The following is a 25,197-nucleotide window of genomic DNA, read 5'->3' as shown; positions in this document are numbered from 1 at the left end:
ATACAAACAAACATGATCACAAATTAAAATTGTGTTTAGAGCACTCCCATTTGCCACCCCTAAGTTCAAATTTTGCTCTACATGCCTATTCTGCTTAGCTACCTGTGCCGTACAGCACCGTAGCCCACGCCAACTCACACCCCACTGTTGTGCTCCAAGTATTCCTGTGATTTTACCATGAAATACTTAGCCAACCCTTTATCTATCATGGCTAATAGCAAGAGTAAGGCAAATGAAGATAGTGGCAGTGGTAAAAAGCAGCAAGCTATCTTAATGGGAACTAAGGAGCAATTATAATGAAATTAGATAGTGGAGAAAAAATAGTGGATATACCATGCCAGTACAATATAAATCGTTCAACTGTTGGCACAATCTTTAAGAACAAACAGCAAATTATGGAACATGTTAAAAGTGCTGTGCCTATGCCAGTCAACAAACATGCAAGAAGCTGGTAGAAGAGTTGGAAAAACTTCAGGGTACTGCTTTTCGACGACTTGAAGGCTAAGGTTAGCTGGCAAAGGCGCTGCAGATGAAACATTCGCTGCAAGTTATGGATGGATTCATTAGTTTAAAAAAAGTGTGCTAACTTGCACCATGTGTCCGTTAGTGGTGAGGCAGTGAGCGCCGACAAAGCAGCAGCCAAAAAATTTCCAGAGACACTCAAGGAAATCATTGATAAGGAAGGTTATACCCCTCAGCAAGTGTTTAATATTGATGAGACAGGCTTTTTCTGGAAAAAAACGCCAGAAAAAACATACATCAGCTGTGAAGAAAAGACGATGCCAGGATATATGGTAGCAAAGGATAGGCAATGCATAGGGAGACTTCAAGCTAAAACCACTCTTAGTGTACTGGAGCATGGAAGACTTTATGGCCACAGTTTGCCGATGACTTCAGAGGATTTAATCAGGAAGAGGAGGTAAAGGGCATCATTAACAGTCTCGTTGACATAAGTGAAAAGCTACAGCTTGACTTAGGGGAAGAGAACTTCTTAGAGCTGTTTGAGTCTCGTTAAGCAGAGCTAACGAATGAAGATTTAATGGAGCTGGAAGAAATGCACAGAACAGAAGAACATGAAGAAAAAGAACCTCTTCCTTTAAAGAAGTCTGAAACAAAATTGATGGCCAAGGGGTTTTCTTTTATAGAGAAAGCTTTAACTGTTTTTGAGAATCAGGACCCAAATGCTGAGAGCTTCTCAAAAATAGCAACCATCAAAGATGCTATTCAGTGTTATACCCTCATATAAGATGAAAAGAAAAGAAAAACAATGCAAACCAGTGCCTTCAATCTCAAGAACCTCCCCACCAATGTTGACTGCCTCGTTCTCAGATGAAGAAGGAGAGATGCTAAAGAAAACCCTGCCAAAGAAGACATTGACGTTGACGACCCACTGCCCCTGTAATTCCACACCGCCTCTCTTCCTCTCATCCATCCCCTCAAACCTACGCTACCAGCTTCAAAGGTAAGAAAAACAACTGTATTATCATCACAAATTATTTAGGTTTTATGTATCATTCTTCTTAAAAAAAAAAGTACTGTAAAGTTCTCTACAAAATAGAGTGCTGTATGTACAGTGTACAGTATTGTATTGGGTTTAAGACGAAAAAACATAGAGTACTGTCTTGACTTTGCATCATACTGTACTTAAATAGGCATGAAGACCAACTTACAAACAATTCAAGATACGAATGGCCATTCAGAATGTAACTCGTTCGTATGTAGGGTAGTGCCTGTATCTTCAATGCGAATAACTATGTGCATTAGTACTGGCAGGCAAATTGCACTAATGCCACAATCAGCTAGCAACCAAAACCACAAGAAGTAAGAGAAAGGTATTATTAGGACATAAAATGATGATAGCTTACAAAATAAATGGCTGAAGCAATGCAATCTGTAGTATAATGTTAGACTGCAATATCATCATTCCAGCATGAAACTACACTATTTGACAACATAACAGATTACACATAATATTATAGCTTGAGTGAAAATTTCTTAGCTTATATCATTTATGTCAACATTCAAACTTTCAAATATGCAAGGTACCAAGAGTGCACACAATGTAGTTGTTCCTACAGGAATGAAAACCGTTGATTTTATGTAGGGTTATTCATCAGCACAAGCTATTAGATGTAGTGGGGAATCAATACATCTACCCTTAGTAAGTTGACTACTATCATCTGCCACTACTACAACTGGTAGGAGCTCAATGCTGTCGAGTTTCAAGCAGCAACTGCTCTTCCCCGAAGATGCCCCAACGGCAAAGACCACCCTCAGAGAGGAAGTCACGACACAGGCTAGGGGCAGGGAGAGGAAGCAAATTGGCTTTCCCTCCTCTTTCTGGTTGCCAAAATTCTTCTCACCCTCCTCGCCTTCTTCATCTTTCTCCCATAGGACAAAGAGCAAAAAAGAGTTTTTGTATATATCTCACAAGACTTCCTATAGGATTTTGGGTAAAGTGCCTTCCTTGCTCAGGAAGTTCACCTCCGGGTGTTGAATTCAGTGTAAGCAGGGATGATGCGCTTTAGTCTGCAAAATGGCCCATGTGTATTTGTGAGAGCATCCACCTTTGCTTCCAGCTTGGACCCATCTGAGTGGGATACACATCTAGCTGACTGGTTAGTTCTGGTATCCTCAAAGGTGCAGTGTTTTCAGAACACAGACTGACCATGCAATTTCGTCTTGACCTGGAGACCATGAAAAATTAGGAGAAGTTGGACAAAACACCCAGGTGATCTTTCCTATCACCCAGAGTGGTTTTGGTTAGCCTCCTCAGCCACCTGTCATAACTGAGGAGGGTCATCCTCAGTTGACTGATTTCCCCTGTGCTCACTTTGGAGACAACTGAAGCAGCACTGATCAGCTTCAAGTGATCTTCCCAGCTCCCCTTTTGAGCAGGAAGATCAGAGAGGATCTCACATGGTTGCCAGACAACAAGAGCCTCTTTAGGGGAACTGTTCACAGCTGCATTAGAGGGGGATTGATGCAAACACTTAAGCAGTTCATTTGTATCAGGTGTGTGGACAGAGGATAATCCTCACTCACATAAATGCAAGTAACAATGGCTACCCTGAAAACATTCCAAGACTGTTTGATGAGTCACTCTGTACTCTTGTTAAGAGACAATGCATCTGCAGTGCCTGACATCAACAAACAGAAGAAAAGGACAGTTTCTCTTGTCAGTTTGAGAAGCAAATGCACGAGTGGATGGGGTGCCATGCCACCAAGCTGTTAGGCAGATATATCTCATGATGGAGCAATGGTTTAGTAGACCAGCTCAGCTAGGGCATGCAGCAGAGACAAATAGTTTTTACTTCTTTACAGCAGGGTGACTATTTGGAAATCTCAGACCCACTGTTGACCAATCTGTTTGGTATGCAACTAACAAAGAGCTCTCTGTGCTCTGTTCTCCAGTGCCATATCCCTAGTCAACCCTGGAGGATGCTTCCCATCAATCACTCCTGGGGAAAATTGGAAAATGATCGCTGGTGAATCTAACATTTATCACTCTCCAATTGAAGTCAATAAGGTAGTCATCACTGCATATGAATAGGTCAATCGCTGATAATGTGCCTGTTTGAACAAGAAAATCTGTAGACTCCCCATGTTTAGGAATCCAACATATTTCACCTTCTATGATGGAACACAGGGAATTTCCTCTTTGATTGGCAATATCATCCCAAAGAGGGTTGCTGTTCTTCATATCTCACAGAATAAGAAAGGGATGTGTTAGCTGTTGAACAAGAGATTTAAATTAATCAATGGGGAAGACTTCATGAGATGGTAGATAGAGAGCATACTGTATATCTTCTTTGCAAATGGATATACATACCTATCACTGGCAATGTAGACTGGATACTAAAAGGATTGTGTGGGCGTCATCATGAATATATATAGCTTCCTATACGTATAGTATAAATGGAATAAAAGTACTATTGCCAATCATAGTCTCCTGCAAAGCTATACATACAGGAGACACTTCTAAGACAAGCAGCCTTAGTTCTTCCCATTTAGCTTAATCCCTGACAGTTCTGCTGGAGAAAATGAATGAATTCTACTTTGGTTTTGAGGCCCTTAAACTGGAGCCTCTTTCAAGTCCTTTCAGCTTATTGCCTGAATGAATTCTACTTTGCTTTTGAGGCTGTTAAAGGTAAAAATGAAGCAAATAAAGAAAGGAACAAAGATCAAGTGATGAAGGAAAAAAGCAAGCCAACACATTACGACATGTCAGCACCACGATATGAGGCATCAGCACCTAGATATAGTGCAAGGAACAAGCAATGTATCCATGATGCTAGGGGATGGTGCAGATATGGAGATAAATGCAGGTATATGCACAAAAAGAATAAAAATGAAGGTGGAAGATCAAATATAATGGAAAAGTTGGATTTTTTAATGTACAAATTTCTGGAAATGAAGAAAAGAACAACATATCAGAACAGGAAAGAGACATGGGAAAATCCTTATTATTACCCATATTAGATAACGGAGATAACAAGCAAACCATCATAGTGATGAATGCGCAGGGTTTAGTTTCAAGTAACCCAAAAAGAAAGATAGAGTTCTTAGATGAACTAACCCAAAATGAAAAAAAACCCAGAAATAATGAATATAAGTGAAACCTGGTATTCCCAAGAGACTCGTAATGATGACCAGATAAAGGGTTGCCAAATTTATAGATCAGATAGAAAAAATAGAAATCAAGGGAGAACCGCGATATATGGGAGAGACGCCAATCAAGGAAAAATCTGTGAGAAATATAGTAACACAGAATGTGAATTAATAGCGGTAGAATTTGAATCTGAAAATCAGTGAACATTGTAATATACAGACCCCCTAATACTAAAGTGTTTGACATAATAATTGCCAAATTGGATGATATGTGTAGAAATCACAAAGACTGGACTACACTCCTATCCGGAGACTTTAAGTTTCCTTTTGTAGAATGGAAAGAACAAATAAGAGACTGTGGTTGTATTTATACATATAAAAAAGAGAGTAATAGTAGCGCAGACGATAAGAGGCAATTTGGAAAGCTATTAGATATGCTACTAGAACATAACATTCAGCAAATAAATCACCTGCCAACAAGAAAGGATAATATTTTTAGACCTAGTGTTTGTGAACAAGGTGAACTATGTTAAAGAAATAATAGTGTATAACACGAGTATTTCGGACCATAATGTCATAGAACTAACAGTCCATTCCAAAGCACATGAAAACAGAGATAAGCAAGAGACGAAAAAATGGGAAGGATATGAAAAATACAATTTCTATAGTAAGAATATAAATTGGTCAAAAATAAATGAAGAATTAAAAAAAAAATGGGAAAACATATTCGTAAGTGATAATATACAGGTAAATACGGATATATTATATAAAATATTAGAGGAAATAGTGGAAAAATATATACCGACGAAAAAAAGTAAAGATCAGTCACGCATACCAAGAGACAGAAGGATTTTGTTCCAGAAAATCAGAAAGTGGAAAAAAGGTCTTGCAAAAGAAAAGAATGCATGGAAAGTGATGGAACTAAAAAGTAAGATAGAAAATGCAGAACAAAAGATTATACAGTCAAAAGAAAATGAAAAATGGGACCTAGAAGAAAAGACCCTACAAAATATCAAGCAAAACCCCCAAATTTTTTACTCATATGCAAAAAAGATGAATAAAATAAGAGTAGAAATAGGCCCTCTAAGAACTGAAGGGCAATTAACGAATGAAAAAAAGGAAATATGTAACATATTAGCCAAAAGATATGAGTGAATTTACACCTAGAATTGATAATGAAGATAATGATACAGAAATAAGAGATGAAAATAGTGAATATTTATCGGACACAGATATTACAGAAGCCGATATTGTGCAGGCTATTAATGAAATTAAAAATGGATCAGCAGCAGGACCGGACAATGTACCTGCCATATTGTTAAAGAAAGTGGTTCATTCATTCGCAAAGCCGCTCGCAATATTATTGAGACAAAGTATAGATACAGGCAAGATTTATGATGAGCATAAATTAGCATATGTTACCCCTACTTTCAAAAGTGGATCAAGACTAGAGGCAAATAATTATAGGCCTGTGAGTCTGACATCTCATATTATGAAAGTTTATGAAAGGGTAAGGAAAAAAAATATAATGAAACATTTAATGAAAAAAGATTGTTTAATATAAGACAACATGGTTTTGTACCCGGAAAAAGTACACAAACCCAGCTGTTAGTCCACCATGAAAGCATATATAAAAATATGATAAACAAAAAAGATACAGATGTGGTTTACCTAGACTTTGCAAAAGCTTTTGACAAGGTAGACCATAATATATTAGCGAAAAAATGAGAAAACATAACATTGTGGATAAAGTAGGAAGATGGATAAAAGAATTTTTGCAAAACAGAAAACAGATAGTGATTGCAAACGATGAGAAATCGGATGAAGCTACGGTAATATCCGGTATGCCACAAGGATGGTGTTAGCTGCACTGCTGTTTGTGATTATGATTGCAGACATAGACAGTAATGTTAAGGACTAGGTAGTGAGAAGTTTCGCCGATGGCACAAGAATAAGTAGAGAAATTACTTGTGATGAAGATAGGAACTCGCTACAAAGAGACCTAAACAAAATATATAAATGGGCAGAGGTAAATAGGATGGTATTTAACTATGATAAATTTGAATCAATAAACTATGGTGATAAAGAAGGAATGCTATATGCATATAAAGGACCTAATAACGAGACAATCACAAATAAGGAAGCAGTTAAAGACCTTGGTGTGATGTTCAATGGGAATATGTTATGCAATGATCAAATAGCAATACCATTGGCAATATGCAAAGCAAAAATGGGAATGTTGTTCCAGCACTTCAAAACAAGAAAAGCCGAACACATGATTATGCTTTATAAAACATATGTACGTAGTCCACTTGAATAATGCAATATAATATGGTACCCACACTACCAAAAGGATATTGCACAAATAGAGAGTGTACAAAGGTCATTTACAGCTAGAATAGAAGAAGTTAAGGACCTTGACTACTAGGAAAGACTACAATTCTTAAATTTATATAGTCTTGAAAGGAGAAGAGAATGCTACATGATAATCCAGGCATGGAAACAGATAAAAGGAATTACTGAAAACATCATGGAGCTAAAAATATCAGAAAGCACACAGGACATTAATCCCCCACGAACCAGCATCAATAATGCAGCGTCTATTCAATGCGCTACCAGCTCATCTGAGGAACATAACAGGAGTGATCGTAGATGTGTTTAAGAATAAGCTCGACAAATATCTAAGATGCATCCCAGACCATCCATGATTGGAAGATGCAAGATATACCAGAAGATGCATTAGCAATTGTCTGCTAGACATCAGGGGTGCCTCACACTGAGGGACCTGGGGCAACCCGAACGAACTGTAAGGTCTGTAAGGTAAGGTCTGTAAGTGCTTTCAGCATATTGCCTTGCTCCTTCTTTTTCCCAGGAGACTGATTATTTATGGCTGCCTTCCTTTTCAGAGGATTATTAATCTCAGGAGCACCAGACAAAACTGGCACTGCCTGAGGAGGGATGTGAGGGTCAAACAAAATTGGTGCAACCTCCAATGTGTCAGGTGCACCAGCTACAGCTGGTGCAGGCTCCAGGGAGACACAAGCACCAGTCACTGATAACACAGCCTCCAACAAGGCAGGTGTCAGCCATGGCTGGCACAGCCTCCAAAGAAGCTGGTCAGACATCAGGCAGGAGTGCCAGGTACATCTGGCACTGTCTCTGAAGAGGCAGGAGTGCCATGAATCACTGGCACTGCCTCCAAAGAGGCAGGAGCACCAGAAATCTTTGGTGCAGTCTCTGAAGAGCCAGGAGAAACAAAAACCACTGGTGCAGCCTCCAAAGAGGAGGGAGTACAGGTCACTACTGATCTTCCCTTTACATTGCCAAGGGAGGCACCTCTGGTAGCATTTTTATTTCTTCTCCTGTTGGCAGCAGTACTGGAAAATGATATTCCAGGTCTACTATACTGATTTAATACTTTCTCTATTGCCTCTCTAAATGTGATACGTTCAATTACCCTTAATGTCTGTATCTCTTTTCAACATGATGTGCACATCACAATTCTGTGAAGATGGAAGATTCTCCCACAATGTATACTTCTTGCTTCTTTATTACACACATCATGCTAAGGTTCACTACATTTAACATATGTGGCAGGCTTGCCTTGCAGCTTCTGCCTTCAAGGCCTTAACATATGACATCTCCTTGGTCTTGGGATATATTGCTTAACCTTATAACGTAACCATGCTGCTTTTATTACATTAGGTAAGTGGGTTGCATTAAATGTAATCATTAAATTTGGAATTGGAATTAAAGCTCCATTGATCTTCTTCATTTTTTCATCTATAATTACACCTTGATCTTTAAATTCTTCTACAAGCTTCTCCTTGGTATGCATTCAGTTGGGGTACAAATATCATTCCCTTGGTATGATTCCAAAAAGCACGTACAAAACAGTCTAATTTAACTCCTCCAAGATACGATAATGCTTTTAACTTTCCTCTACCTTTAGATGATATTTAGGCTCTCGGCCACAACACTTCACAATGTCTCTGTACACATTAAAAATATTACAATTAGAATTTTCCATATCAAAAGTCAAATACTTATCATAAGAGTTTTCAATTATACCTGGTCGTATATCACAAACATTTCTGGTTACTTTCCCTTTGCTCCATGCTGGAACATTGGGTTCCAGTGTAATTACACTAGAAGGTTTCCTAGCCTTTTCCAAACACAGGTTGTTACAGGAGAGTGCAGAGGTCATCATCTGTGCCAAAATGGTATCATCAGAGCATCCAAATGTCCAGCCCCTACCCTACCCCACAGGGGATGGCACAACACAATTAGAGTGGACCAAGTGTAAAGCAAACTCACTTGCTGGGACTGAGAGTATTACAAGAATAAAATAATCCCCGCCCTAATCATATCATGAGCAAACCGGATAGAATGCCGAGAGTCCTATCCCCAGAACCATACCACCCCTGGAATCCATGGCCCAGCCCTGCAGAATAGTTCCACCCGTGAGCTATCAATCTGATATCTCTCTGGTCCAAACAATATCAGGTAGCTGATGATCATAACACAGTTCCCACTATTTAGCTTCAGATATCAACCCAGTCCCAGCTATGATACCTTTTCCTATTAATCAAGTCCAATAAATCTTATCAAAAGTGGAAAACTCCACAAAAGTTAACCCAAAGTAATACATAATGATATATGGGACTCTTGGACTCAAACCTGGGGAACAAATTCCACAGGTTCAAGAGCACCCCCTCACCACGTCAAGGTGGTCCCACGTTGGGGGGACTTATTTCAAAAGAATATTTGCACATCATAGCCAATGAAATGATTACAGATTCTAGTTACAATATTAATTTCATGTGATTTTTCCATGGGATAGTCATGAGATTCAAACTAAAAAAAAAATTTTTTTCAGAGAAGTTTCTGTATAATACAACAAAATCATCAACTTTCACGTTAGACTACCTGTATTTTGTTCTGGGTTAGAAATGTTGTTGTTCCTAAAATTCATAAATAATTTCATGTTATGTTAGTGCCAACATCTTGCTTTCCTCTATCAGAAATGCATTGTCCTTTACCAAAATATTTCATCATGGGTTCAGAAATCACTAGCTGCCTTTTTGGTTTCCTGTCCTAGTTTCTTTGTAATAAGTTAATTTGAAATAAATTTTGTTAAATGTGCTAAAATGACAAAAAAATAATTGTGTAATGCACTATAATGGTAATGACAAGGTATTATCTACAATGCTCGTTCTAATAGGGTAGGACAAGACAAAATTGTCTATGATGTCAAGCTCTTACGGAGTAAGTCTCATAGATGAGGAGATAATGAAGAAAAGGCTGTTTACCTTATCCATGCTGATACAAATGCCACTTAAGCACTTGAAAGGGCGGTCTGCTGGGCAACTTCGCTTTGGACATACCAACTCATCTGATGCATCTAAGCAATTATAAGATCCATCACACATCATCTTCTCTGCTATGCAGATGCCATAATCACACTTGAAAGGCAAGGAAGAGGGACAGGTATGAACACGGGAACAATAATCAAGGTCTTCATCTTCGCCTTCTTCACAGTCCTTAAAGACACCATCACATACTCCTCGTTTTTCGATACATTTACCACTGCGACACCTGCAAAATATGACAATAACTGTATCAATGTCATTTGGTCAAGTATAGGGAAATTAATTTTATCGACAAGTGATGTATATATTAAAATTTTCAAGGCTAAGAAAGTCTGCAATATTAATAAGGGGCTTTGTGCCAACACCTTAGTTTTTCATTTTACTTAATGTGTATTACTGGTCACATCTGTATAATTCATTTGTCTACTTGTTTTACATTTGTTTACATGTAAATACTATTACAATCACAGTTGTTTTACAAGTTCATGACCTTTTAAGCTTGTTCCATATAAATATTTGCATACAGTAATTTAAAAAGTAACCAACGGGGGGATCTGTTCTAGTGCCGTGCTGTAAGTTGATTTCCACTGTAAATCGATTTTTCTCTGTTATCGGAGCTTTAATGGTGCTTACAGCGCTGTAACTTGAGTTATGGTGCCGTAACTTGATGTTGCATCCAGTTACAGCAGTGTAAACACTGTTAACTTGTTAAGTTAACATTAAGTTACAGTGCTGTAAAACACTGTTAACTGCACTGGAAAAATGCCATAAGATCCACAAGTCGCCACAAATTACAAAAATAATCTCAGGTGGTGCTTTCATAAATGTTGAGGCACACTATGCCTGTCACTGAATTAACTAGAAAACAAATTACAAAAATAATCTGAATTTTTCAGATCCAGGCAGCTTATATATTTCATGAAATGCGACAATGGAATTGACTGTGACCTGAGGTCGAAACAATAAACAATAAATGGAGTGAACGGCTCAAGGCACAAAACTATGCCTGTCACTGATTCGAATAAATACCATAAATTAACTAGAAAAACAAAAGCCTATCAGGTAGGCCTGTGAATCACCCATGGCCTCAGCTGGGTTAGCTCTTCCATTTTGTGAATCACCCTGCTTGCTGTCCCATTCACCCCCATGATTGGAGAGACCAGAACCACAAGGGCAGTAGAGGGGGGTAGACTTCTGTATGAAAATATAGGTTTGTATCCTCAGAAAAATATAAATTACTTTTGAAAATTTGGTATTTGTTTCGATGGAGCCTCACCAAAAGGCAGGAGGCCACTCTATCCAAGTTGGCAGGTGGGTGTGCCTTGGTGTACCAGTGCTGCACCTCTTGGTTCCTTTGGGTCTATCTTCTATAGCTCAGGTCAACAACAAAAAATGGGGCTAGCCCCTTTCTGTACTCACCACACCATCCTGAAAGACAACAGACCTCTTGTTGGGCAGAGCTTTCCCTCAGGAGCTTGCTGCCACCACCAGACCCAGAGTGAAGGTGTCCTGCCTTTAGGACTTGCAGGATGGAATGGTTCTTGTATGCCACAGAGGGGCCTATTCCTCTAATGTCATGAGCTTTAATTTTGGATGGGTATGTTTGTAATCTCCCATGGCCATGTATGCCCAGACTATGTCTTCTCTTAGCCAGAATGAGATCATGTTCCTGGAGACCTCTCTTTTCTCCCATTCAGGACTTACGAAAAGTCTCCTACAGGTGGGTCAGTGAGGATCTGTGTGCTTCAAGTACTGCCTCAAAGCTCTGACTGGGGATAGAAGCATCTCATCCTCATCTCCCTCGGCAGTTCTTCAATGACAGGATGGGGAAATATCAAATTTTAGGTCCAGTATTGCAGGGTTCTAGGTCTTCGCCACAAAGTCTGGGACAAATTCTGAGATGGAGGACCATCCCATGGTGTGTGTGATGCTGCACAAGAGGGCATGCAGTTCCCCACTCTCTTGGTTGATGCAAGGGAGAGGAGGAAGACAGTCTTCAACACTAGGTCTCTATCTGACGTTTTCTTGAGGGGCTCACAGGAAAATGTATCAGGCAAGAGAGGATTTTGGTAACGTCCCACTCCGGAGGTCTTTAACTCCCTCAGTGGGCACTCCTTCTCTTAGTGTTTGACAACAGCAGACAGTTCCCAGACATCTGAAAGGACTATTCCCCTTGGCCATAAGATGTGGGCCAGGACAGGTTTGTAGCCTATGACTCCTATAGTGAAAAGGGCCTTTTCCTCACACAGGTGCAAAGGAAGTCCGCTACTCTTCTTAAAGTGTTCTTGAATGGATTGTAGTCCCTCTCATAGCATCAGTTGCAAACCACTCTGAAAATCCTTTCTTTTGCATGAGCTGCTTGATAGTCTACAACCATGAAGCTAGAGACAAGCTGCTGCTTGATGGTACCTCCTCTTATGCTCTTGAAACAGGGGGTTGGGGGCTTCAGGAAGCTCTCTTGGGACATCTACTGGGAGGTGAAGGAAGTCTGCATACCACTCTGCCTGCAGCTACAGGGGTGTCATCAACATCATTGTCAGCTCCTGAGAAATGGAGAACCTGTTGATCACCTTCCTCAACTGACTGAATGGAGGGAAAGTGTACACATCCATGTCATCCCATGGTTGTTGGAAGGTGTCCTGCAACACTGACCTTCGGTCTGGAACCTCAGACCAGTACAAGGGAAGTTTGGGGTTCCTCACTGTGGCAAACAGGTATACTGCTGGTCCCATTCACAGTTTCATCAACTTGTCAGCTACTCCTTGATTTTGAGACTACTTGGTGCCTACTACTTGGTCCTCTCTGCTTAGTTGGTCGGCAATGACGTTCTCCTTGCCTAGGATGTACCTGGCTGTCAGGGCCAGACCCAGGGACTCCAGTCACTTGTGCACTTCTACTGCCACATTATTCAGCTATGGGGAGATAGTGCTCCCCTGCTTGTTTATGAAGGCTACCAACAAGGTACTGTTGCTCATGGCGAATGCCGACTTTTCCTCCAGTTGCTCCTGAAAGTTCTGAAGTACCAGCCAGACTGCTCACATCTCCAACAGGTTGATGTGCTCTGTCCTCTCCTTGGGGCCTCACATTCCTGAAATGCACACATCATTCACAAAAGTACCCCCCACCTTCTTCGGGAAGCGTCTGAGAATACCAGCATCTCTGGTGGTGGTCGGCTAAGTGGCACAATCTGCAGGTGGTTCATTGGGTCTCTCCACCTTGTCAGGTCCTCTCTGACCCTGCCCGTTGACTTGATCAACTGTGACATGGGTTTGTCCAGATTTTACAAGGGCACTTTCAACTGCTATTAGAGGGATATGAAGTGCGCTGTTCCCTGGGGATCAACTGCTCCATGGAGACAAAGTGTGCGAGGAGGACTTGCCACTACTTTGCTGGTTGTTGGGGGTAATGTGAGGAAAGGTTACAAGATCCTCAGAAGGTTGGCAATCCTCCCGTTTGATGGATACACCCTCCCCACCAAGGAGTTGATCCTCATATCCAGGTTGTTGATAGTCTGCTTTGAGGAGAGATCTAACTTGGGGAGATTTACAATTACCCCCAGGTCTTTGCACAGTGTCAGGATCGTGTTCCTGTGTTGTTCCCCCTTGTTGGTTGACAGAATCAGTCAGTCATCCAGGTACCTTCAAAATATGATCCCCTTCACATGTACCCAGTTGGAAGACTTAGGTGAAGACTTAAAGGGCTGTTGCCAGTCCAAAGCAGAGACCTCTGAACTAGTGAACTATTCCCTGGGAAATGAACCTGAGGGGCTTCCTGAAGGTCTTGTGGATGGGGATGTGTGGGTACGTATCCTGCAGATCTATTGACACCATGTAATCGTGGTCCCTGATAGATGCCAGGACTGACTGGGGCATCTCCATGGTGAAGGGCATCTCCTGTAGGTAGAGGTTCAGGATGGATCAGTGGCTGCCAAGCCTGATGCCTTCTCCACCAGGAAAAGAGGGCAGTAGAGCCTTGGTGAACTGCCATCCAATACCTCCACTGCTCCCTCCAGGAACATGGCCTCCACCTCCTACCATAGGGCTTGCCCCTTGGGTGAATCGTTCCTGTAGACAGGGAAGCTCACCAAGGTCTGGAGGTTCTATTGTCCTGAAGGACAGTGTGGATCGTCCACTCCTGTGCCCTGTATTGCTCCCAAGTCCTCCACTTGTCCACTAGGCAGCCCTTCCTGTGGCAGCTTGGAGGGAGAGGGTCATCAACATCACACCTAGAGCCTACTCTCTTCCTGATCCTGTTCCTTCAGTGACTGTAGCAGGGCTTGGAGGCATGGAGCGATTGATTTGGGTTGTTTGGCCCTTTGCTCTGTCAGCTTTCTTGGCTTTGATGCCAGAACTATGGTTGTGGGAGGGACATCTACCAGAGGGGGTAGGTCTGTTCTGCAAGGGGAGCTTGCCCACCAATCCCTTGGGAACTGATGTTGGTTTCAAGGATGAAGCCTGCGAGAAGTGGGTGTCCCTAGAGTCCTCCCTCTTGATATCAATCCCCTGACATACTAAGTCCAGTGGGAACCAGTAGGTTGAGTCAAGTAGGGGGCTGTTTCAGAGACTCAACCAACTCTCCAAGGAGATCTGTTTCTTCACCACCACCGAGAAGGACTCTTTCCTTTTAAGGATGAGGTTGGCCCATACATCCTATCTGTCTGATGACATATGAGAGGGACCTCCCTGAAGGACCTACACATTTTCTGACAATGGACCACTTCTCTAGTGGGATGACATCCTTCACCTCCTATATGCATGCCCCTTGGAATCTGACCAGCCAGATGGCAGCTTGAAAGGCCCTTCTTAACATGAACTCGAGGTTTCCCACCTTGGAACTGTTGAGGTGGGTGCCCCATTGCAAGAAACACTCTAGAGGGGTATTGTTCACCAACCTGCAGATGATGGAGTCCAATGACCTTGGAATGAAGAAGAAGTCTTCCGGCATGTAATACTTTGCTTGACAAGGCAGTGGGGGAAGTAGGAACTTATCCAACCTGGACACTGCTAGGGAACTTTCTGATCCCACTACCAGAGTGTTCACCTCCCTCATCAAGCCATGAATCAAGTTAGACCAAGGAATTTGGATCGACTGTTGCCCATTCCAGGTATGAGGGTAAGGTGGGATCTTCTGGCTCCATCACTGGTGATTCTGCCACCCTTTACCAAGAAGTCCATCACCTTCAGGATATCCTTCAAATTACAGCCTCCCTCTGATGCTGTCACTGATGGAGGGGCTGACAAACTGCCAGAGGCAGGTGGTCTTGGTGAAGGCAGGAACACTGGAGGGCATGGAGAAGGGCTAAAGGAGACTGCCCTTCTTATGGCATCTCTTCTTGTAGAGACCACTGAGGTGACTGCCAGCCCGCACATTCATCACAAGTGGCCTATTATGTACACTCTCGTCCTGTACACAAATACACAATGAATGTGGGTCTACTGCAACTGGGGACAAATTTACTAAAGGGCTTACCCTTGCCCACACAAAGATGGAAATTGGGTTTCCTGCCCTCCATTGTAGCCATCAAAATCACACAGAAGGGGGCTACTATACACATGTGGGGCTACTCTGCACACTTGGTCACACAAATAAAAAAAAACAGATATACCTCCTTTCAGCACAAAGAACAATACTCTACAAGGGGATAACACACTGGGCTACAGGAGGAGGATTAGGCACAGGAAGGGCAAGGACTCTGCAGCATATGAACATGAACACAAATAATTGACATGCACAGCAGCAAATCCCAAACAATGAGAGGGGAATGCAGTGATGAACCACATATTAAGACAGTTAAGAACAAAATGGGAGAACTAACCCAGATCAGGTCACGGGTGACACATAGGCCTACACAATAGGCTCTTGTTTTTCTAGTTAAGTCAGTGACAGCCGCAGCATGCCTTGTGCTAAGTACTCCATTTATGAAAGTGTAGGTTCGTATTCCCACTGGAACAAAATATAATTTAGTATAGGACCCTCTTTAAAGCATGGTTTCTTGAATTCTATGGATGACAGATGCATCATCACCTGATAATTTAATTGAAAAATTCCCTATATGCCATTTAATATTTTTCTATTTGGCAGGAGAGGGTTGAAGACAATTTCCAAAAGACATTTAAAGAGCAAATAGACACTACAAGTCATAATTTGTTTCTATGGTACCAGGAGTCATTGCCTTTAATATTGCTCAGCAAAGCTGGAATTGGTCATTAAAACTTTGTAACAAAATAATAGTTAACTAGTGGTTAAGGGGCTTGAGTGGGGGAATACACCATTTCACCAGCCATAACTAATTGCTTTTTCTTTGGTAGCCACCTATTGTCAACATCCCGGTATGCTCCCATTTGGTTAAGTTGAAACTTCCATTTTATATGAATATTCCCTGCTTTTTCATGAAAAAAAACAGAAAAAATAGCAATCTTTTAAAGTAATTTGTATTTTTCTTAACATACAAAGGTAGAGTACTTTACATAGGGTTTAGTTTGTGAACATGAGCTGGAATGGATGTTTAACTTTCAGACAAGGTTGTTAACTATCGACAGATTGGTATGCACTTCATGTTGTCTTATGGCCCAGGCACCAGAGGTGGGTCATTAATGTAACGAAATTCAGGTTTGTATCTCAAGAAAAATAGAAAATTTTTAAAGTAATTTGTATTTTCCTAACATGCATACCTGAAGTTCTTTACAAGGATTTAGCTTGCAAACACAAGCTTGAACAGCTGTTTAACTTTCAGACAAGGTCATTAACCATCAACAGGTAGGGGGAAGCCCCACCCACCTGTCGTACTGTGCTCCACTTTGCCTTTCGGCCCAGGTACCAGAATGAGGGGTGGCTGGGGTGGGACATGAATGTAAAGAACTTCATTTTTATTATTAAAATAGTTTTACCAGGCTACTGAGCTGATTATTAACTCTCACAGGAGTGGTCCATAGGATTTGTTTTTATTTATATTTTGTCAATTAAATTACAATTTTTTTAAACTTTATAATTGGGTTAATTTGAAATGTTGAAATTTCTGACAAAATTTCACTGATTGAATTATTTCCAAAACTTGATGTTTGCTGCTGATTATACTTTGGACATTCACACTATAAATGTTTAATTGTTACGATTACTTTACATTATGAGTATTCAGGGGCAGGGTTATGTGGATTATTCAATAGGTGCCCTTGTGTTAGACGAGAATGGACTATTCGGGGACGTGTCAGAATTACTTGCGTATGTCTCTCTTTCTGGTATGATGAACTTCATTTTCCAACACTAGGTTTTACTTGCTTCAATTTATCACTCTCAGGTTTTTCATTCCATATATTTTGCCATTTATTTATAATAACTATTTTTGTGTGTTATATAATCATTACCAGGGATATTTACACTTGATCTTGTCATATGGGTTACTTCTTTGGCTGTTTTATCAGCCTCTTCATCTCCTTTATGGGCAGATATCCAACATATTTCTGTAGTGTTCCCATTATTATATAACTTATGGAGTAATAACTTAATTTGTTGTACAATATTGTTTTTTGGTTTGCAACTTTGAATAGCTTCTATAATGCTTCTCAGGTCACTAAAAATCACAAAATTATTGAATGTTTCTTTAATTATTCTTATGGCTGATGCAACTGCACACAACTCTGCTGGGAATACTGAGGTATCAAGTAGAAAGAAATGATACGTGTTATTTTGGGATACTGCAGTATATCCTACTCTGAACTGTTTAGAGTCATCTGTGTCTATTGCCTAATGTGGACCTTTTTGGCTTATATGTTCTACTGTATGTTGCAAGGCCAAGATTAAGAGAAGGTCTGCTCACTTCCCCCAAAATCCCCCATGTAGGCGGAGCTTTGTCTACCTCATTATTGCATCAGCAGGTGAGTTTTTGTAATGAGTAGGTACCTCTAAGATACGTCATCGCCTACATAGTCACCCCTGGTGTGGGGCAACCCCACCCAATTGGGTAGACCTTGTCTCTCTTGGCCTTGGTATGTTGTATATGGTGTTCTGGGGTATAAGAGTAACTTTTTGATAAATATTTTGTGTGTGTGTGCAAATTCTTATTTTATTCTTAGTCCAAGGAGGGGGTAGTTTTACTATTGAAGGTAATTGTATATTTATATTCAGTGACTCAAATAATCTTTTAGCTCTAACTGGGAAAGGTGGTGAATGATTGTTTATAAATACATCTCTTAATATAAATAGTATTTTTGTTGGTGAACCAATTGCCTGAATTCTTAGGGCACTTTTCACAGTTAATAATTCTCTAAGGAGAGACATTGGTAGTTCATTACATTCAACTTGTAAAGATGAGGTTGGTGATGATCTAAAGGCTCCTGAACATATTCTAAGGCCTTCGCTGTGAATTGGATCTAACGTTTTCAGCGTTGTGTCTGATGCTGAGCCGTATATTTCGCTTCCATAATCAATGACAGACAACACAGTATAGTAAGGGTTATGTCTATCAGCTCCCCAAGTGGTGTTGGATAGTTTTTTTAATTAGATTTTATGCTCTTTTACATTTTGATTTCATGTATGTTATGTGGGCTTTCCAATTCAAGTGAGTATCAAATACTAATCCCAAAAATTTAGCTGTTTAGCCAATTGCTATACTGTTTCTGATTTTTAAATCTATTCCTTCACCTTTTTAACACATTTTATTCTTACAAAACATGACTGCCTGAGTTTTATCTATGGAAAATTTAAAGCATAAAGACGAGACCCATTCATCTATTATTAATATGGTTTTATTAATGATTTGCTCTGCATGTTTCATGTTGAATAATACTGTATATGGCAAAATCATCCATATACAGGTTGCTTTTAATTCCAATGGGTAGATTATTACTGATATCATTTATTGCTAAAGTGAACAGTGTGCCACTAAGCACGCTTCCCTGTGAAACACTATTTTCAAGTCGAAATGTTTTTGACAAAACATCATCAATTCTCACCTGAAAAGTGTGATCTGTCAGAAAGTTTTGGATAAATTTAGGTAAATGTTCACGGATGCTATCTTTATATAACTATTTTAATACTGCATAATCCCATGTAGTATTGTATGCCTTTCCAGTGTCAAAAAAAGACAGCTACAGTAATTTTTTTGTAAAGAACTTCCGGTTTGTATGTTAGGAAAAATACAAATTTCTTTAAAAATTTGCTCTTGATGGCAGAAGCACGGTCTGCAGGAAAAGCCTGGGTCTCTTCCTAGAGATAATTAAAATGCTTATCATTCTAATGATCTTCACAAAATTCCTCTGCAACTTGGGGGTGTGCAAGTCCTGGAGCATAGGACCCTCAGGTCTCTCCAGGCCCTGGCCCTTCCGACCTACTCCCTCAACAGGAGAGGGACACTCACCATTGCCCCCTGGCGACCTCTCGACCATTCGGGCATACATCCTGTTTGGTCCAAGGACCAAACCAAGAATGTGGGCCTCCATGGATGGGTTGGGATGAGCAAGAAGAGTTCCACTCCTGAGCTCCAGACCTGTCCGGCTCCTGGAAAAGTCTGTAGACCAGGGACCCTTGCTGGCCTGGGCAGGTGGTTTACCCAGGCCAGTAGTGCTGGTGGCCCAGGTAGGTAGGCTACTGGGGTTGGTACCAGTGGCCAGGGTAGGTGGGCTACCATTGCTGGCACTAGTACACTGGGGTTCCCAAGAACCATAAGTGGCAGTTGCACCTGTGTGCACGGCAACATGAGCAGCAGTGCTCGAGGTGCCGCTAATAAAATGGGGCTGGTACCAGTAGCCCGGGTAGGCAGGCTACCAAGGCCGGAACTGGTGGACCAGGTAAGTGGGCTACAGGTGCTGGTGGACTGGGTAGGCAAGCTACCGGGGCTGGTACTGGTACGCTGGGGGTCCAGGGAACCCCGGGTAGCAGATGCACCTGTGCACTTGGCAACGAGAACAGTGGTACTCACAATACTGCTAGCAAGAGATCTGTCAGCCCCCTCTGCAGAATACAGCTGGCTGCTGGAAGCTCTACAAGACTACCTGCAGGAGGGCAAGGCAACCTCCTTCTTTCTCCGCTTTCTATCTTTGGAAGAAGGGGAAGAGGTGACAGTGCTCAACAACAAAGACAAAGACGAAGATAATGACTTCCTTCTCTTTTCCTTGGACTTCTTGCCGAGTGTGGTCTTCCACAACAATGTGGAGTAGAACATCACCCAGAGATGATGTATATGACAGCACCTAGGGATGCATCACTGATGCTGCATGTAGGGTCATCACGGAAGTAGGAGCAGTCCTACAGCTGGGGGATGCTGTGACTGGTATAGTCTTCACTGTCACATTCGAAGCAGAGATCAGAAGGCCCCTCATAGCCTTTGAGTCATCAATAAGTTTAGAGACGCTTGGCTCCCCTCAGTCTCCACAACAACTGTAAGGCTTAAGTAGTTTGTTTTGGGACAATCACTTGCCGATTGTTTCCTTGTTGTGGGAGTGTGCTCCTTACCCAGAGATGCTTGTTTTTTTGTACATAGAGTTTACGTCTGTCATGGCGTCAGTGACAGCGACAGTCAGGTTTGGGATGGCAGCGAGTCTGGTTCAGAGCAGCAACAGTCAAGTTTAGAATGGCAATGAGTTTGTGCAGCATAGCAGTTAGGAGGATTTTACAGCAGGTATTTTACCTGTTGGCTGTGGTAGCAGAAGGATGGTAGGATGGCTAAACCATAGTCATCTATGGAGCAGAATAGTTCCAGTTTCACAACAGACATGTTGCCTCAATGATTCTACCGTGATCATCTGTGTGATGGCTGTGTTCCAATTTGCAGTTGGTGGCTGCTTTGATGTTTTCAAGGAGATCATCTGATTGTATTCATCCTTTTCAACAGCTGGGTCTGTCATGTCATCTCTACAGAGATTGTTTTTTTTTCTTTATTGTGTGATGCTACCCGGAGTTACGCAGTTTTTGGTGTTATGTTTTGGTGCTGCATGATTGTTTATTTTTGCTGCTGTCATGTCATCTCTACTGAGATTGTTTTTTTTCTCTATTGTGTGATGCTACCTGGAGTTACGCAGTTTTTGGTGTCATGTTTTGGTGCTGCATGATTGTTTATTTTTGCTGCTGGTTTATTATTGTATAATTGTTTATGCTGCCTGTTTGCTATGGTTATATTATTTGTTTACCATTTATGATGTAAGCTATTGTTTATGCTGTCTGTTCACTATTTATGATATTGTTTATGCTGCATGTAAGTTTATTTTGATGTAGTTCAAGTGTTCATTGATTAGTGTTAATATTTTGGTTCGAGTTAAAGTAATATTTAGTGTTGTGTTTATTGTTATTAATGTTATTAATGTTACTGGGGTTTGGTTGAGTAAGTTGAATATTTTGAATTTACTGAACTGATTCTGATATTTTGGTTAATTCATTATTGGTAATGATGATGTGATTGATTATTTGCCAAACCTGACTCACTTGTAAATATGTATATAACGTATTGTAATAAACTAGTATTAAGGCATTTTTAAAATTTTTTTTCCTTCCTCCTTTGTTTGTCGCAGATTCTATCAGTTATTACAGTCCTAGTTTTTTTTTAAGAACCTGACAGGCTAAGCAGTGTCCCATGACATTTGGCGACCTCTGACCAGATCTGGTTCTGTTTTGGCTGGCAGGGTTGTAGCAGTTTTGGAGGAGAGTGTGAAGTAAAAGGGAAAAAAATTTTTTTGCAATTTTTTTTCTTTTTTGGGTAAGGAGGTGTAAGGCTTAACGGTTGTTTGTTTTGGGACAATCACTTGCCGACTGTTTCCTTGTTGTGGGAGTGTGCTCCTTACGCAGTAGTGCTTGTTTTTTTGTATATAGAGTTTACGTCTGTCGTGGTGTCAGTGACAGTGACAGTCAGGTTAGGGATGGCAGCGAGTCGGGTTCAGAGCAGCAATAGTCAAGTTTAGAATGGCAACGAGTTTTATGCAGCATAGCACTGAGGAGGATTTTACAGCAGGTATTTTACCTGTTGGCTGTGGTAGAAGAAAGATGGTAGGATGGCTAAACCATAGTCATCTGTGGAGCAGATTAGTTCCAGTTTCACAACAGACGTTGCCTCAATGATTCTACCGTGATCATCTGTGTGATGGCTGTGTTCCAGTTTGCAGTTGGTGGCTGCTTCGATGTTTTCACGGAGATCATCTGATTGTATTCATCCTTTTCAACAGCTGGGTCTGTCGTGTCATTTCCAAGGAGATTGTTTGTTTCTTTATTGTGTGATGCTACCCGAAGTTATGCATTTTATGGTGTTATGTTTTGGTGCTGCATGATTGTTTATTTTTCCTGCTGGTTTATTATTGTATAATTGTTTATGCTGCCTGTTTACTATTGTTTATGCTGCCTGTTTGCTACGGTTATACTATTTGTTTATCATTTATGATGTCAGATGTTGTTTATGCTGTCTGTTCACTATTTATGATATTGTTTATGCTGCATATAAGTTTATTTTGATGTAGCCCAAATGTTTATTGATTAGTGTTAATATTTTGGTTCAAGTTAAAGTAATATTTACTGTTGTTGTGTATATTGTTATTAATGTTACTGGTTTTTGGTTGAGCAACTTGAACAGCTACATTTTGTTATATTCTTAATTTATTGAACTGACTCTGATTTTTTGGTTAATTGATTATTGGTAATGATGATGTGATTGACTATTTGCCAAACCTGACTCACTTGTAAAAATGTATATAACGCTTTGTAATAAACTAGTCTTAGGGCATTTTTTGGGGGTTTTGTTCCTTCCTCCTTTGTTTGTCGCAGCTTCTGTCAGTCATTCCAGTCCTAGTTTTTTTTTTTTTTAAGCTTGATGGGCCGAGTAGTGGTCCATGACACACCTGAAATAAAAACCATGTTACGTTGTCTTGGTTACACTCATGATTACAGCACAGCACACACGATGAGTGAGGGTCAACGTCAATAGAGGAGAGAAACTGGTTACATCAGCTGTCCTTCCCTGGACAGCGCCTAAACCCTGCAGTTTCCTCTCTTCAAAAAAAAAAGCTTGTGATTGAGGGATTTGCATATGTAAAAACAAACACTCACATAAAGTATATTTCAAGAAAAAAAAAAAAAAACAGAGAGCAAATGGTATGGAAGTGCAGAGATTTCTTCACATAAAAGTAGCCGAAAGCAGAGTGGAGTGAAGTATGATGAGTAGGCTGGGCTTCCCCCACCCCTCAACAGTTAATGAATGACCTTGTCTGAAAGTTGAACAGCCATTCCAGCTCATGTTCACACAAAAAAAAAGTATACCTTCGTTTAACCAGACCACTGAGTTGATTAACAGCTCTCCTAGGGCTGGCCCGAAGGATTAGATTCATTTTACGTGGCTAAGAACCAACTGGTTACCTAGCAACAGGACCTACAGCTTATTGTGGAATCTGAACCACATTATAATGAGAAATGAATTTCTATCACCAGAAATAAATTCCTCTAATTCTTCATTGGCCGGTCGGAGAATCAAACACGGGGCCAGCAGAGTGCTAGCTGAGAATGGTACCCACCCGTCCAATGAGGAACTTCGTGTTCCGAGCTAAATCCTATGTACAGAGTATGGGTTACGCTCCTTCAAACAAGAGTCACATCCCCCTCTGGGGCCTGAGTTCCCTGGATGGGTAAGACTCTTTGAAGCTTCTCAGAAACATAAAGATCTCCAAGGGCAGCTGTATAGCCCTTAATGGCTGAAGCCAAGAGAAGCTTCTTGTGGCAAAGAAAGACTAGAAACTCTGCTACCTGCTTAAGAGAAGCTCTGACCAGAGAGATACCCCGTTAATGACATCCACCACAGAAGATGGCCCATTTACCCTTGTACAGCACCACTGAAGATTCCGTAGGTATCCAGAAATCTCCTTTGATGTGTGTCGAGAAAACCCTCTCACTTGCAGAAGACACTGGATAGTCTCCAGGTGTGAAATGCCAGTGCTTCCACTGCCCGGTGACATCTCTCAATGTACAACTGGGTAAGAAAGCTGTGCCACAGGGGAATCTCTCTCGGAACCTTGGATAACAGAACCAGCAGAGCCGGGAACCACTCGGCATGTGGCCACTTGGGAGCCACAAGAGTCAATCTGAAATTCGGGGTGATCAGAAACCGACTGATTACCCAATGAATCAGACAAAATGAAGGGAAGGCATAAGCCTCTAAGTTGTCCCCTTGGTGCTGGAAAGCATCCTCCATTGCAGCCCATAGGTCCAGCAAAATTAAACAAAACACCAGTAGCTTCCTGTTGTACTGGATTGCAAACAGGTCTATGCTTGGGACTCCTCATAACTTGATGAGTCTCTCCGCAATATTTTGGTATAGGGACCCTCCGTTCGTAGTCACTTAACTCTGACAATTGTTGTCTGCTACCACATTCCAAGACCCCAAAAAGTACCTGGCTGACAGCTCCACCAAGTATACTATTGCCCACTCATGCAACTGCACTGCCAACCTGTGCAGCCAGAAGGACACCAGTCCCCCTGCTTGCTGACGTATGCCACTACCGTAGTACAGTAGCTCATCAACACCAAGGAGTGCCCCATCACTTGGTCCTGAAACTTTTACTAGGCTAAAAAAAAGCTGCCTTGAGTCTCAGGACACTGATGTGGAGATGTCTGTTGTTCTGATCTTACACATCTGCAACAAACAACTCTTCCAGTTATGCACCCCATCCCTTGGTGGGTGCATCCAAAAACAGAAATATCTCGGGAGGGGGAGTGCCCAACAGCACCCCTAGGTTCCTTTCAAAATCTTACCACCAATCTAGATCTCTCCTCACTGCCTCCAACAGAGGAATAGGAGAGAAAAGAGGGTCCCTCTCCAGAGAACAATACTCCTTCATCCTCCACTGAAGGGAGCGAAGGTGAAGCTGCCCACGAGGGACCATCTTCTCCAATAATGACAGGTAACCCATAACAACCTGCCACTACCAAGCAAGTTGATCCTGTTGACACAGGAACTTCTGAGCTTGCTAATACGAGAATTCAAAAGGAAGACCCTTGCTGTTGCTATGTCTATCCCCAGATAATTTACTCTCTGTTTAAGTGTGAGATCTGACTTTTCAAAGCTGATCACTACACCCCTGTTGTGTTAAAACTTGAGAGGATGATCTCTGTAACAAGCTTGCCAGGACGGGGCAATTGCCCAGGTACTGCAACAGATGCATCCCACGTGAATGAGCCCACCGAGATCAACACGAACACCCGAGTAAATACTTGGGGAGCGGCTGACAGCCCAAATCAAAGTGCTCTGAAC

The 25,197-nt window shown here is 41.3% G+C and overlaps 1 protein-coding gene across 13 annotated transcripts in view; it reads right to left on the bottom strand.

Moving 5' to 3' along the window:
- The window catches only part of LOC136825538 (uncharacterized), an 841,925-nt gene that overhangs the window by 11,002 nt on the left and 805,726 nt on the right, over positions 1-25,197 (bottom strand). For all 13 annotated transcript variants that reach the window (XM_067082124.1, XM_067082125.1, XM_067082129.1 and 10 more), the window contains one exon: positions 9,924-10,209. In XM_067082124.1, the coding sequence (XP_066938225.1) occupies positions 9,924-10,209 (286 nt within the window). The remainder of the gene's footprint in view (positions 1-9,923; positions 10,210-25,197) is intronic.

Source organism: Macrobrachium rosenbergii, chromosome 37 (assembly GCF_040412425.1).
Source record: "Macrobrachium rosenbergii isolate ZJJX-2024 chromosome 37, ASM4041242v1, whole genome shotgun sequence".
Taxonomy (NCBI): Eukaryota; Metazoa; Arthropoda; class Malacostraca; order Decapoda; family Palaemonidae; genus Macrobrachium; species Macrobrachium rosenbergii.
The sequence above is the reverse complement of the archived record's forward strand: the minus strand, read 5'-3'. Positions and strand labels throughout refer to the sequence as shown.